Source organism: Sus scrofa, chromosome 18 (genome assembly GCF_000003025.6).
Source record: "Sus scrofa isolate TJ Tabasco breed Duroc chromosome 18, Sscrofa11.1, whole genome shotgun sequence".
Classification (NCBI taxonomy): domain Eukaryota; kingdom Metazoa; phylum Chordata; class Mammalia; order Artiodactyla; family Suidae; genus Sus; species Sus scrofa.
The window spans coordinates 7,201,558-7,217,750 of NC_010460.4; the positions used below are offsets into that span (position 1 = coordinate 7,201,558).

The window sequence follows — 16,193 nt, forward strand, 5'->3', positions numbered from 1 at the left end:
TTGCAGGGCCCTGGGCAGTGCCAGTGACCCTCCAGGAGGTGAGGGTGGCTCCCAGAGTCCTTGGTAGTGGCAACAGCAGAGCATGTGCATTCCCAGTGGGTGGTGCTTGTTTGCAGGGCCCTCCACAGTGGTGATTCCTGATGTGACTGGAGGTACAGGCAGTGCCTGTTCATGGGACCTATAGTGGTGGCATGCCAAGCTCACTTTGGGAGTCAGAGATGGCTGGAGCAGTTTGCACCTACCCCTGCAGCCCATACAAGAAGTGCCCTGCCAACTAAGAGCCTATGTAGTCCCACCTCTACTCCTCTCGCACTCCCCAACAATGGGGCATTGTTTCTCTTTCAGGCCCGGGCCTCCTCCTGCCCTTGCTGAGCTGTGCCTGTCTACTTCCCAGCCCATAGTGCTCTCTATCCCCCTCAGGCTGTCTCCATACAACCGACCCTAGTCCTCTCCTCAGGACGGATCTTCATTGTCTAAGTCTCAGTGCCCAGCACCCACTTAAGTGTCCCAGGCTGTGGTGTCTTGAGCGTTGGTACTGATGGTCTGTGTGGCTCTTTCTCTCCTTTGTCCTCATCTGAACAGCTGCTGAGATATTCTCTGAGGCGTTGAGGCTCCCCCTCCATCCTGGCTGATCTCTCTGTCAGTTAGGCAGCCTCCTAGGGAGTGGATTTCTTTCCTCTTTCACAGCTCCCTCTCAGGAGTGCTGGTCCCATCCTGATTCCTTTTTTCTCGTTTCTCTCTCTCATTTTTTCCTTGTGTTGTATCCAGTTATGTGGAGGGTTTCTACCATTTTTGGAGGTCTGAGATCTCCTGAAAGCATCAGTAGGTGTTCTGTGAGAATCATTACACATGTAGATGGTTTTTCTGATGTGTTTATGAGAGGAGGTAAGTGCCACATCTTAATCCTCTGCTATCTTGATCCTGCTCCCTAAATTTCTTTATTTTTAAGTATATATTATTTTTTTTTTGATTTAAAATTACACTAAAATTTTGATTACGTCTTAGTGTTGTAGTATATTAGTAGATAAAGATTTCTCTTATAATATAGCCCTCATGTTGTGAAAATCAATCCAAAGTCTATGGAGTGCCAATAAATGCAAGAGCTACAATATGTATCTCTATCCAGAATATTTAACTCTATGTAGTTTCCATGTAAAAAGTTTGTACTGACTTACAAATGTCTAAAAATATTAATATTTTTATAATAAAAATTAAAAACAAAATTCATTAATTGAGGGCTAGCTAATAAAGAACAAGACATTCATTTAAAGGAATATTAGGCAAAAAAGAAGTGGGGCAATATGTGTTGATATTGGAGAGTATATTTTATGTCTGTATGGTTAAGTGAAAGAGAAAAATTTTGTAAAACAGATTTTCACAGAATTTTCTTCAAGAGAACATATAGATACCTGCTTAGGAAATTTTTCTAAGATTATGTGATAATCTGGTTAGACTTGGGCTCTTTGGGGAATGAATGGAAAATTATTCTCAAGTTACACCTTTCTACCTCAGTCGACATTCTCAGGTTTAACAGGTATACTTAAAATGAAATCCCAAATCCCTAGATGAATGTTTTTTAATTCTCACATGTCTGTCTCTCTCCAGCACCAAGCAGATTTCCATGTTATATTCTTTTTTGTTGTCTGTTTGTTAGGGTCACACTCACAGCATAAGGAAGTGCCCAGGCTAGAGGGGTCAAATCAGAGCTGCAGCTGCCGGCCTACACCACAGCCACAGCAGTGCCAGATCCAAGCCACATCTGTGACCTATACCACAGCTCATAGCAACACAGGATCCTTAACCCACTGAACAAGGCCAGGGGTCAAACCCACATCCTCATGGACACTAGTTGGGTGAGTCAGGATGGGAACTCCACGTTTTATTCTGGCAGCTGTCCCAGGTTTTAAATATAACTGCCTACATTAGGCTATCTTTATATTCTTCCTACATAGAAGTGCCTGGCTGGTAATCGGGGACCTGCCATAGATACAAATGTCTGGAAGAAACTTGCGTGAATGCACATATAGAAGAGTGGAAATCTGGAGCAATACCGGAGAGCAGAGTTAGATCAAGGGGTTCAACTTCTGTATGGAATTCTGAGAGAGGACCCGTGGGGTTAGAACCAGCAGCTCTATAAAATGAGTGAGGAGAAACCAGATGTGATGGGGGATTTTTATTTAAGTTAAGGCTTTGACTGAGGCTAAAATGCAGGAGATCAATTGCGGAATTTCTTATTGTTGGGGGAGCTGATTTTGGCTCTGGTGATCTAAGAGAATCTGGGAATTGCTTAGAACGTAGAGAAGAATGGGGGTTCTGCTCAGAGTCTGAGCCAATCTTCTGGAAGCCTAGACTTGGGGCCTTGGAGGAGGCAGCCTTGATATTGAGAAGCCTCTGGGGAGATTTGAGGTTTCCCATGAAACACAAACTTGGAAAAGTTCTGAAACTTAATTGGTCAAAAAGGGAAATGACTACAAGTTTGTTTTGCTCTCCCCATACTGATTGCTGAGGGATGCCCTGAAAGTGGGCTAATTAAGAACAGGTTCAGTGGCTGAGTCCCCTTGGAAAGGTGAAAAATGGGGATGGAAGGAGAGAGAGACCCTTGGCTCCCCACAACACTCTTATTTCTGGATTTTTCCCTATGCTCCTACCTGAGGACACTTTTCTTCCTCACCATGAGTAGAGGCAGCCACACGTAGCTCTGACCCATGTTTGTGGCTCAGCAGTAACTGGAAAGGATTTTCCTTGGATGAGCCCCAGAGAGCCTTCCAAGTGGTGCTGAGCCCATCCTTAGAGGTGAGTGTCTTCTCAGGGTTCCCCTCTACAGAGGGAAGAGAAGGAGAGGATCAGGATGGGGCGTTCTGGGCTTGGCTGCTGTCTAGAAGCATGCACCGAGAAGGCGAGGAGGGGGCTGGGGGAGTAGCAGAGAGAATGGGATAATCTCTGAATCTCCCTGCACAGCAGAGAGCAGACTCAGCTGTTCTCTGACCCAAGGCTGGGTTAGGCACAGCTACCTCAGTCTGTCAGAAGAATTTTCTCCCATTTTTCTTCCTCTAGCAGTGGTTAGGCACAATTGCGGGAAAGCAGACCACTGAGATCCTCCAACAGTTCTGTCCTTGAAGCCTGCTTGCCCATCAGAAATGATCCACAGAAATATTGAGCCAGTTGCCTCAGGATGGGAAAGGAAAAAGGAAAAGCAATAATGTGAGGAAGGGAGGCAGATCAAGAGAATAGGATGAAGGGCATACAGCTCATGAGCCTTGGCCAGGACCTAGTACTCTTTGATCTTATGTTACACAATCATACATCCTTCATCTACCAAAAAATTTAAAATTTTCACCACTATTCTTTGTTTCCACAAAAATTTTATATATATGATATAATTTCATGTAATATATAGAAGATATGTCTTTACTCTCATGGAGTTTATATTCCAGTATAACGCATGAACAATGAATGAATAAAATTAAACTTCCAGTCCCTCTTTTTGCCTTTATTTTTCCATGGTATGATTAATAAGGCAACATTCTAAATGTTTTACTTAAATTGTTTTTGTGTGTGTGTTGGAATCGTCTCCACCACTTCCTTGAGTATAAGCTCCAAGGGGCTGGGGTTTTTCCTCTGATCACTGCTGCATTTGTTTCGTGTTCTATTAAGGTATAAATAAACAATCATTAACATGATATCAAGTAATGATACGTGCCATGAAGAAAACTCAAGTCCAAGGATGAGCATGTCTTTCCTGCTTGGGGAAGGGTGATTGGAAAGAGTGTTCTGAGAAGATGACATTAGTGGAACAGGATGGATGGAGTGAGGTGAGAGATTCAGGCATCCTAAGCAGCTGAGAGCCTTGGGTCTAAACCTGTCAGGTGCCATCTTTTTCCTTCCTGCCCAAACTTTTGGAAATATGAAGTTAAAGAGGAAGGAGTCGATCTTGAAAATGATCTCAGTCTCCAAAAATTCCCACTCAGAACATTAGCTCCTCTATAATTTATGGAGAAAAATATGAGGAAAGCAGTGATGTTCCTCTTAGACTCTTTGCTTCTTTTCTACTGACACCAGAATGGGTCTCTGTAGCACCGTGAAGGATGAGGAGTGGGATTCCAGTTTCCATCCTTTGAATATCATGTGAAGTACAATTATGTCATCTGCTGCAGTTAACCCAAGAGGAAAGAACAACCCCAGGACCACAGGGGCTGGATGGGCATCAAAACAGGCCTCTTTCAAGGATCCTTATCTTAGTTCCCTGTGAGAAAGCACATCCATTGGGGAAAAGAGACAAGGGGGGTTTTCTTCACACCAGTGCAGAAGATGGGGTCTTCACCCATTGCAGGCAGCTAGAGTTGGATGTGAGGCGGCAACATTTGGGTCTGACGTTGCGCAGAGCATCCTAGCAGGGGGCACCTCACCTGCTCATCAGGTTGGAAATAGTTCCTCATCCTAATCTGTCCTCCCTCTCTCTTGAGAGCTGGACCATGTGGCACCCGTTTGTTCTCTTTTGATCTCTAAGTTTCACAGGAGCAGAAACAAGGACAAAATGATGAGCAATCACTCAAGTGCCACTGAGTTTTGCCTTTTGGGTTTCCCTGGGTCCCAGGAAATACATCACACTCTTTTTGCTATATTCTTTCTCTTCTACTCAGTGACCCTGATGGGAAACACGGTCATCATTGTGCTCGTCTGTGTCGATAAACGTCTGCAGTCCCCCATGTATTTCTTCCTTGGCCATCTCTCTGCCTTGGAGATCCTGGTGACAAGCACTATCGTCCCTGTGATGCTCTGGGGGCTTCTGCTCCCTGGGATGCAGACAATATCGCTGCCTGGGTGTGTCACCCAGCTCTTCCTGTACCTTGCTCTGGGCACCACAGAGTTTGCATTGTTGGGAGCAATGGCTGTGGACCGTTACGTGGCTGTCTGCAACCCTTTGAGGTACAGTGTCATTATGAACAGCCGCACCTGCATCTGGGTGGTCATTGTGTCCTGGGTGTTTGGGTTCCTTTCTGAAATCTGGCCTGTCTATGCCACGTTTCAGTTTACCTTCTGCAAATCAAACCTGATAGACCATTTTTACTGTGACCGAGGGCAATTGCTCAAACTCTCCTGTGACGACACTCTTTTCACAGAGTTTGTTCTTTTTTTAATGGCTGTTTTCATTATTGTTGGTTCTCTGGCCCCAACCATTGTCTCCTACACCTACATCATCTCCACCATCCTCAGGATCCCCTCGGCGTCGGGCCGGAGGAAAGCCTTCTCTACCTGTGCCTCCCACTTCACCTTCGTCGTGATTGGCTATGGCAGCTGCTTGTTCCTCTACGTGAAACCCAAGCAAACGCAGGCTGCCGAGTACAATAAGATAGTTTCCCTGTTGATTTCTGTGTTAACCCCTTTCCTGAACCCTTTCATCTTCACTCTCCGGAATGACAAAGTCAAAGAGGCCTTTCGAGATGGAGTGAAATGCTGCTATCAACTCCTGAAGGATTAGCTCTTCTCTCAGTCAATTTAGATGGTATGATCATCATCTTGGATTATTCAGCCACCTGCAAAATGCTTCTAGCACCATTGTCGCCATTGCAAAAATCAAATAGCCTGTGCAACTCCTGATCAGGCCATGGCAGTGGCAAGGCAGGTAAAAATGGAACTTATTTTCTGATCACTGGAATCTCATACTATTAGTTTCTGCTTGTTTCTGCTGTTGATCCCGAAGAACCATATTCCTGTTCTTGTGATGTGGGAGGACCCAGGGAAATGAAATACATGCACATTTGTAACCATTTGGTTGGTCAAATTATTGGCTTCTTATTCATCTGGTACATGTATTTCCTGGTAGAAGAATGAAATGGGAAGGTGTAGGGTGCAATAGATGGCATAATCAGAGACCAAATGTAGAGAGGCTTACTTTGTTTCTTCACCAACTCGTGCTGGTTCTTTTCCTATATTTTTTGTGAAATTTCTTGACCAGATGGCTATATGCTTTTAAGATATCCTAGGGTTCTCTCTTTTTTTTTTTTCTGGTTATTTACTGAATTATCCTGGTCCCATTGCTACTGTGAAGTAAAAGTAGTATTATATATTACATTTTCCCACGGGATCAATCTAGAATGGTGATATGGAGACTGGAATGCTTCTCATTAGGCAAATCTTCATGACATAAAAAACCAAATATTTGGAGATCAGAAGGGGAAAACACTCCCTTTGCTAAACTTCAGGGTGTTTCTTTAGCCTCTTCCTTTTGAGGTGTGTAGGGATATAGACAAGTAAGACTGAAATGACTAATTCTTGAGATCATCTTGTGTTTTACTGATGCTAAAAGCAACGCTTTCTGCTCAGACTTCTCCCAGATTCAGACTTCAGGCTGCATAATGCCTAGGATTCTTTGTTTTCCAAATTCAAGTGTCAGTACCATCCATAGATCTTGGCTATGGGCAGACTTTAACAAATGAGGGACCACCCACCTCATTGTCAGTTCCTCAATTCCCGGGCATAGTGTCTGACAATGTGATTGCAGAAATTTCAAATTGTTGGAGCAAGGGCTTTGGAGAGGAGTTGACTGAAATAATACCACTCAGCACATCCTGCCAACCCTGAACTGAATGGGGCAACTAAGCTGCCAGGCAGGACTTGATGGGGTTACTTAGGGTTCCCAAGGGCACTGTGTGTGGATGTTTTCCCACTGGTAGGAGAGGCGAGATCACCATGTCTACTGAGTTATTGGTACTGAATAGGAGCCCCAGACGAGGTGCCCAGGGAGGTCTTCAATCTAGCCCATGCTCTGCCAGCCAAGCAAACACCCTCCCTGGTGGGGCTGTGCTGCTGAGAAAGGGCTGAAGGCTGAACGTTGTCTAGGTATCTCCCACCCACCCCTTCATTTCATGAGGTCTGTTCTCACTAGAGGAATCCCACTTTTCTAGTTCACTCACGCAGAGAAGGTACCTTTTTCTAATTTGCAAAGGCTTTGTATGTCTTAGGTTGCCCCTGGGCTGCTGGAGACACAGTAGGGAATTGAGGGGAGCCTCACAGCCCTCAGTTAGTTTCTTTTGGGTCTTCCCTTGTCATCGCCATGCCTCTAGCATCCCCTGCTTGTCCCACGTTCACCCACCAGCTTCCCTCCTCTTCCTCTCCCTTTGTTCTTCAGTTCTCAGGTTCCTCTCTTTTCCTCCTCCTTTCCCATTCCCCCCATTTTCTCAGGAGTCTAGGTTCTGACCTCTCACTGCTAACACACTCCTGTTCACCCCTTCTCACCCCCAACATCCCGTTCTCCTCCTTTACCTCAGTGATGTCCTATTCCCAACCACCTCTTTATATGCTGTAGTCCTTTTGCTTATTCTCTCAAATGAACACAGATGGAGTCTAGGTTATGAGAGGAGAAGGCAAGTTCCAGATGAAGAGACTAGTGATTGGGACATTTTCGTACTAGGGTTTTCTCTTCGGTCTTTGACCCCAAATAAAGCAATCTGCATTAGTCTGTTTGCATTTGTCTGCTTTGGCTTCCGTAACAAAACAGTATAGACTGGGTGACAAACAAAAATGAAATTTACTTTACACCATTTTGGAGGCTAGAAATTCAAGATCAAGGTTCAGACCAATTCAGTTTCTGGTGAGGGTTCTCTCTGTGGCTTGCAGGTGCCACCTCCTTTGGAGTTCCACACATGGTCTTGTGGTGTGCATAGCAGAAAAGAATGAACTCTGGTGTCTCCTTTATAAGGACACTTATCCTATCCAGTCAGAGTTCCACCTGTATGACCTCACTTAACTTTAAGGACTTCTTTGGCAGCCCATCTCCAAACACGGCAGCACTGTGAATACGGGGGGATACAAATATTAAGTGTATAACACCATCACTCTTAGTCCTGCAATATAAATTTACTCTCATCCAGAATACCTACTTTGGAGTTCTCTTCTGGTGCAGTGGGTTAAGGATCAGGGATTGTCACTGCAGTGGCCCAGGTTCCTGAAAGTTCGAGCCCTGGTCCTTCTGGGAACTTCCGCATGTATGCATGTGGAAGGTGGGGGGAAAAAAAGACAAGACAAAACAGAATGCCTACTTAGCTTCACACTGGGAGCTAGGAGACAGATAGTTCCTAGCTAAAAATATCTTGTATAAAATAAAATGAGGTCCCTCATGCTCATCTCCACCACTATAGACACACAATGAAACATTAATATCTTTTCATTCCACCTAATTGTTCTCCGTACTCCTCAAAACTGATCAATATAGGTATCTAAAAAGAAATTCTAATTATAGACTTTTATTGAACTCCTTATGCATTTGTAATTACCACACTGCACAATAACTCGTGTATATTTTGAGGTATGTCAGATTGAATATGTTGCAATTTTTACTTCATATAAACACTGACCTCTATTAATATATATATTTGGCATTCTTAGTCATATGGTCATAAGTAAAAATAAAAACAAAACTAATGAGAATGCTACTTCCAGCCAGGCAAGTTTTTAATATTCTCTCTTCTAGAGGATTTCCTTGGTGAAAGGAAAATGCTTACACAAGGAGTATCAGTGATGTATCTCTGACAAGACATTCACTTTTTCTATAGAATATTATTTTTCTGTATTTCTATAGGTATTCCTCTATATTCATACTTAATGATGCATAAATATTGGTGTATGTGATATAAATTAAAATATCCAATTTTCTACATATGCTAATATTTCTTATTAGGAGTTAGGAATAAGAAGGGAGTGTTATGTAATTAGAATTTCTATGCCTTCTATATCACCATCAGAAATATTAATTTTGTGCCTAATTTAAATATCTTCAGCTTTTAAATTAATATTTGATAGCTATTCTCAAAACTGAATAGAACTATAATGTGAAGCAGTTTTGTCCAACTCCAAGGTTTATTCTTAACCTCTTTATTTTTGTTTCATTTCTTTGAGTTAAGACACTGCATATAAGTTTTCTATCATTTGATTTTTATGTATTGAATATCTAATATGTATAATAAGTTGCTTTAAATGCTTTGGAAGTAGGTAGATGGAAGGAACAAGTATTAATTATCTACTGATTACTTTATAATTTCTCTATATTTTTATTCAATCCTGCAGCATCCTGTTAGTTAAGTAGTATTATGACCATTTGACAAATGAGAAAATTGAGGCTCAAAAAGGTTAATTAACTTGTCAAAATTTACTCATCCATTAACCAAATCGGATACATCAGATTGGAAAAAAAGAAAAATTCTGAGTATTAATGTGAATGTCGGAGACTAGACTTTTATTCATTTCTGATGGGAAAATAATATATTATTGTCTGAGTTATCAGAGGGTTACAAAATTAGTAAACATGAACTATGACCTATTTTTAAAATGATTCTTTCTTCAGCTGTGTTGAGTTTGCTGATGAGGCCATGAAAGGAATCTACGTGCAATGTTTTCTTAATTTATAATATTTTCATCTGATTATCTCTTCCTTACAGTTTTTATTTCTTTGCTGAAATTCCTCTCTTGTTTATGCATGTTGCCCATTTTTTCCATTATATCATCTAACATAAATTATGGTTTATATTACTTCATTAAGTAAATATTTTTGAGAATAACACTTTAAATTATTTATGTATTTCACATTTTTAAGGTTTTTTTTGAGGGGGTGGATGCTCTAGTGCTTATCATACACGTCTTAACTTAGAATTGACTTCATATTAATACTAATAGTGTCATTTGGGTACAGAAACTTTACACCTATGCAGCACTATTCCCTTCCCCTCCCTTTGGTGCAATTATATTTTTCCATCTATGTAGCAACAAGCTAAACAATATATTGTTATAATGATTATTTTATATAATTCTTAAAGAATCTTGAAGAAGAAAGAGAAAATAAATATGTATTATATTATCCTTTTTTACCCTTTCGGATTCTCTCAATTTGTTCCTGAGACTCAATTTGCTATTTTTTGCCGTTTCCTTACTCTGAAACAGCTTTACTCCCACTCATTTTCCTTTGTGCTGTTATTGGCAAATGCATTACATGTTTATATTTATCCACTCAAGAATACAATTATATATCTCATGTTCTATACAGCTCTTTTTTTTTTTAATCAGTTAATGGAAGGCAGGAGAAAATATGCACTTATGACCTCTTATATAATTATAGAATTAGCTTTATTCATGCTAATTTTTGTGTGCATGTATTTTATTCTAGTTTCTATCTGGGGTCATTTGCTTTTAGTTAGAAGAACCTCCTTTAGTATTTCTTTTAAGGCAAATCTTTTAGCAACAAACTCACTGTTTAAATATATCTGGGAATGCCTTTTTTTTCCCTTTTTTGTTTTGTTTCGTTTTTTTTTGCTTTTCTAGGGCTGCAACCACAGCATATGGAGGTTCCCAGGCTAGAGGTAGAATTGGAGTTACAGCTGATGGCCTACACCACCAGGGCAATGTAGAATCTTTAACCCACTGAATGAGGCCAGGATGCTAGTCGGGTTCCTTAACCACTGAGCCACGATGGGAACTCCCTTTTTGCCTTTATTTTTGAGAGATAATTTTGTTGGTATAAGATTCTTGAATGACCGTGTTTTTTCTTTTAGAATTTTGAATATATCATCCCACCACCTTCTAGTCCTCATTGTTTCTAATAAGAAGTCAGCTGTTACACTTATCAAGGTTGCCTTGTATTTGAGAAGTCTTTTTTCTCTTGCTGCATTAAAGTTTTTTTCCCCCCTTTGTCTTTCAGAAGTTTTACTATTATTATGTTTCTGTGTGGATCATTTGCATTTATCCTACATGAATGTGTAAACTGATGTTTTCTATCAAAATTGGAGTTTTCAACCATCATTTCCTTAAATATTTTTATACTTTTTTGTGTCTTTACTATACTTTTGATGTTCCCATTTCATGTATATTGGTGCATTTTATGGTGTCCCATATTTCTCTGAGGCTCTGTTCATTTTTCTTCTTTGTTTTTTTTCTCCTTGTTCTTAGGATTGCCTAATTCCTATTGATTTGTCTTCATGCTTACCAATTAATTCTTCTGTCAGTTAATATTCTACTGTTGAGTTCCTCTACTGAATTTTTCCTTTCACTTATTTTCAAATCTAGAATTTGCATTTGATCCTTTCCATAATTTTGATTTCTTTGTTGATATTCTCTATGAGGAGAACCATTGTCATTATACTTATTTTACTTTTTAAATTTTTTTTAGGGTATTTTTTTTGTTTTTAGGGCTGCATCTGCAGCATATGGAAGTTTCCCAGGTTAGGAGTCAAATCAGTTACAGTTGCCAGCCTATGCCACAGCCACAGCCATGCCACATCTGAGCCATGTCTGTGACCTACACCACAGCAGATGACAACGCCAGATCCTTAACCCACTGAGCAGGGCCAGGGATTTAACTCGCATTATCATACTAGTCAGGCTTGTTTTCACTGAGCTACAATGGGAACTCCTTCCTTTAGGTTTTTGAACATATAATAGCTCCTTTGAAGCCTCTCACCATTAAATGTGCCATCATTCCTTTTGCAAGCAATTTCTCTTTTGTGCTTTTTATCTTATGCATGGATCATATTTCTTATTTCTTTGCATGTCTTGTGATTTTTCGTTGAAAACTAAACATTTTAGGTATTATATGGTAATATTCTGAATACTGTTACCCCACCCCAGGGCTTGTTATTACAGTTTGCTTGTTGAATTGTTTAGTGTCCTGGACTATTTTTAGTGAAGTCCATTTCTCTGGCAGGACCCCCAGTGTCACTCCTCAGAGGCCACATTCTTAGGCAAACACACAGTAACCTTGGCTTGACAGTGGTTTTAACAAGGCTCTCTTTGTCTCTTTCCCTGATTACATCCAACTGTTAGGACCCACTAATTGCTGAATAGCTGTAGTGTTTTTTTTTTAAAACAACGTCTTGGGGCATAAATTGCTTCATAGTCTGATCCAATTATATTTGGGCTCCTCTGCAGAGATACTCTTTGAGGTCAGAATTTGAGGTTTATTCTGACCCCAAAAGGCATTTCTTAGCTTTCTTTTTCTCTGGTTCTCTGGGTAAATTAGCTGGCCTTTAGTTTGTCTTATATCTGACATGAAGTTATCAGCCTCCTTTGCTTACCACAAAAACCTTCATTGTTTTCGAGCTGCCTTCAGGCCTAAACTTCCCCACACTCGTTTCAAATAAAGTCACTTCTTTCAGAGCTGGCTCTCCTCTTGGGCAAAATACCTGAGCCATGACTCAGGAGCCAGGGATGGGGACAGTGGTGCAATTCTCTCTATATGATAACTCTGCTTTAGTTGCAGGGTACTGGGCAATGGCAGTAGCCTTTGAACTTCTTGGTTTACCTCTTTTAATGTGGAACCTTCACCTTATGAGTAAGCTTGAGGGAGAGTGATTGGGGCCCTCGTATTCTCAGTGTGCTGTTCCTTTACTCTGTGAATGGAAACTGTGTAGAAACAAGAAGTCCCAGTCCCCTTGTCTGCACATTCCTGGAAATTATTTTCTGTAACATATGGTTGTGGGGGAGAGATGAGAAATTCTGCCCATCTTCTTCTTATGGGAAGCTACTGTATCCCTTGACTTGGAACTGGGGAGAAAAGGAACCTATTGTTCTTGGCTTTGCCTGCCTGGAGCAGAGTTTCCATCACACCGAGCTGGGAGGTGGAAGGATGATTCAAGTGCCATAGACTCTTGCTGTTCTTACCAAGTTTTAGTAGGCTTTCTTACATGAATATTTCTTCATTTGCCGTATGCCTTTAATGCAATTTCCCAGTGTTTTTAAAATGATAATTTCTACAGGGAGTTCCCACCGTGGCTCAGCAGAAAAGAATCCGACTGGTATCCATGAGGATGCAGGTTTGATCTGTGGCCTTGTTCAGTGGGTTAAGGATCTGGCATTGCCATGAACTGTGGTGTAGGTTGCAGACATGCCTCGGATCTGGCATTGCTGTGGTTGTGATGTAGGCTGATGGCTACAGCTCTGGTTCCACCCCTAGCCTGGAAACTTCCATATGCTGTGGGTGTGGCCCTAAAAAGACCAAAAAAATGATAATTTCTACAATTATGGTTGTTTAACTAGCCAGCCAGTCTCAAGAGCTCCCTTGTCAGTTGTAGCTGTTTTAAAGTCCCTTACTGATACTGTATCTGCTCTGAATTTAGTTTTATTGCTTTTTCTCTTAAAAATGGTTGTTTTCTCTCTCTCTCCCCCTCCCTCCTTTCCACTCTTCCTCCCCCCTGTGTGTGCGTGTCTTATAAATTAAATTCTATGTATTATAAATAGGACAGTTTAAACTGAGGTTGATAGTATTTATTCCTTACAATGGACAAACCCTTTTTCTCTTGGTCTACCTGTAAGTTTCAGGGGTACAATTAATTTGATAAGGAAGTTGAACTGAATTGGGGGGTATTTTGTTGCTTTTAGTGAACCACATGCTTCCCTTTTTTTTAGGCTCTGTCTTGGTCTTAGGATTTCTACCCTGGGTATATGCATTATTTGGATTTAATGCAAAACGGTCATTGCCTTAATATCTTACAGTTATGAAGTATTTAAAAATCTTCGAGTGTTATCACAACTGTTTTGGACATGGCTGATCTTCCCTTACCCCATTCAGATAGGTATGTTTGTGTGAGAAACTGTCCCTGTCCCCTTTTCATTGTTCTCAAAGAATTGTTGCTGAGGCAGTCTGGTCTTGATGAAACAAGATTTTTACTACCTCTTCTCCCAAATTTATTTTCTATTGTTCTAAGTCCACAAATGTGCTAAAGCTGCTAACAGAAAAGAGATAATATGCATCAAAGGTATTGCAACAACTGCCAAAACACACAGTAGCAGGCACGGGAAGAGCATGCCTGGGACTGAATCCAGAGGATGGTGAATCAGTGGGGTGGTTGGAACATCCAGATAAATAAGGGAGTTTGTTGATGTGGAACCACTTCCCTGTCATGCAGAATTAACACCTTGGCAAGCATCCTGAGAAATGAGTCTAATATAAGCTATTTTCTGACTTGTGGAACTTGGGGAAAAAAATGACAACCTTCACTAAACTGAGTTGAGATGCCAAAAGACTCTGAAGGAAGAGATCAAAAGGCTTAGAAAAGTGGACATGCTGTAATAGGGCTGTTATATAAGACTGAAAAACTCACCAATTGACCATGTCTTTGGGAGAGAGCCCTGGAGGATACTCTGCTTAGCAAGGTAATAAAAACATTAAGTTAAGGAGGCCAAGGAGGACATCAGCTGAGGCTATTGTTAGGAGATGCTGTTACAGAACTGGATTTCCTGGTGGCAAAGAGATACAGGTAGCCAGAATAACAAAGGCCACATGGAAGCACTTTGTCATATGCAAAGTGTGCGTATTTTTCCCTATTAGTCAGCAAGTTGAAAAGGCAAACAGGAGGGGCCTGAACCGTGTGGATCGTTGGGTATGGCAAATAAAACATGGGGTTCATGAGGCAAGACATATGAGCAACCAACAAGAGTATTGCTTAGTGTACATAATTGAAAGAAATCAAAAATGAATGAGAAGGCTCAGACTAGCTATCCCAGTGAAATCACCCCTTTGCCCAGTCTCCAGATTTGAATCAACTCTCAGACCCAGTGTCATCAAAAGAAAGAATCTCATGTACCAAAAGTAAAGCCCTGTGATACCATGACAAGTGTATCCAGTAGGATTTCCCAGACTTGCACCCAAAGCCTACAACGATTTACTTGAGTAATCACCACTGGAGAAAGGGGACGACTCATATTTTAAGAGCTGTGGGATACAGTATATGAGTTGAAGCTCATACTTGGGGATCTAAAACACCATCCATGCTCCCCTTATTAGGGAAATTTTTAGGATCCAAGCAATTAATGTAGTATGGAACCAGATCTGTCTGGATCCATCTATTTTTAACTTTTTCTCTCCTTTTCCTCCTCTCTTTTCCTCTCCATTATTCCTCTACCCTTCTGCTCCTCTCCTCTTCTTTTCACTTTTCAAGTTCCTCTTAACCCTCTCCCCAGCCTTTTCACACACCCACACATGTGGTATAAATGAACACTCATTCTACCCAAGACACTTGTGCTAGGCATTCTGAGAACTCAGAGATGAGGTCCAGGCTCTTTTCTCAAATCACTCACAGTGCAAGAAGGGATAGGAGGGGTGTGTTGGTGAGCAAACATTGTCATAGGGTACCTCACAGAGACATGCACAGGATGAGATGATGGTACAGAGGAGGAATCTCCAACTTAGCCATGGGGAGAAAAACGGGATTGTTCACAGATCAGTTATGCCTGACTTCATTCTAGAAAGAAAATTGTGTGGTATCAGGAAGAAAATGGGGAATTCCATGTTTTCATTCTCACTTTTCACTAGAATCTGGCTTATTTAATTGTTAGTTTCTTGGCATGTATTTCCAGTCATGTAAATAGACATTTCATGGAAGAGGAAGTTGTTTTTCAGTCAATCATGAGAACACTAAGAAAGCCATCATGTAAACAGGGACTTCTCCATCAGGAGTTTGGATTCTAGGAAAGGACTAGCTTCTGCCAGATTATTATTATTATTTGGTTGCACCCAAATGACATGTGGAATTTTCTGGACAGGAATTGAATCTGCATCACTGCCATGACCTAAGTTACAGAGGTGACAATGCTGGATACTTAACCCACTGAGCCACCAGGGAACTCCCTTCCAGATTATTTTATTTTGCTCTCATAAGTAAGCTACCTTCCTAAACCCTCTACAACATAAGCAGAGATTACGGTGCTTAGAGAAGCTATGATGGCAGAAGAGTGGATTTCCAGTAGACCAGATTCTTTCCCCCAAATTCTATCTTGACTTTGGAAGATGATAAATGGAAAAACACAGAATTTATAACCAAACTGAGGCTCAAGTCTCTGCTCCACCGGCTTTGAGTTGTGTGCCCCTAGGGAAGTTACCTAACCTCTCTGAGTATCACAGGGTCAGACACTTAGGATGTTGGAAAAAATTAAAATACAGTATATAAAAGACCAAGCCCATACCAGATCATTATGTCGGAGGTGGAACAGCTGTCGGAGATCATCTACACTTTCCTTTTACATAAATCATGGTCCAAATGTATATGGTTAGTCAGTGTCCATGATAGAAATAACACCTGGGTCTTCTGAGCTACAAGGCAGAAGGTAGCCTAGGAGCAAAAATTATAAGGGAGAGAACAGTTAGTATTTACTAGGCAAGTCCATGGTAGCAATCATTGTACATTGATTAAGTCACTTAAGGAACTAGTAGA

General features: G+C 41.0%; 1 protein-coding gene across 1 annotated transcript; it reads left to right on the forward strand.

The window, feature by feature from the left end:
- Positions 1,808–10,317, forward strand: LOC100621164 (olfactory receptor 9A4). Its single transcript, XM_021078912.1, has one exon. It carries the CDS (start codon positions 4,535–4,537, stop codon positions 5,477–5,479), a length of 945 nt encoding a protein of 314 aa, XP_020934571.1. The 5' UTR covers positions 1,808–4,534; the 3' UTR covers positions 5,480–10,317.

Bases quoted from the DNA above. Each gene is read 5' to 3' on its own strand.
- LOC100621164 (XM_021078912.1), top strand. From the start codon at position 4,535: ATGATGAGCAATCACTCAAGTGCCACTGAGTTTTGCCTTTTGGGTTTC.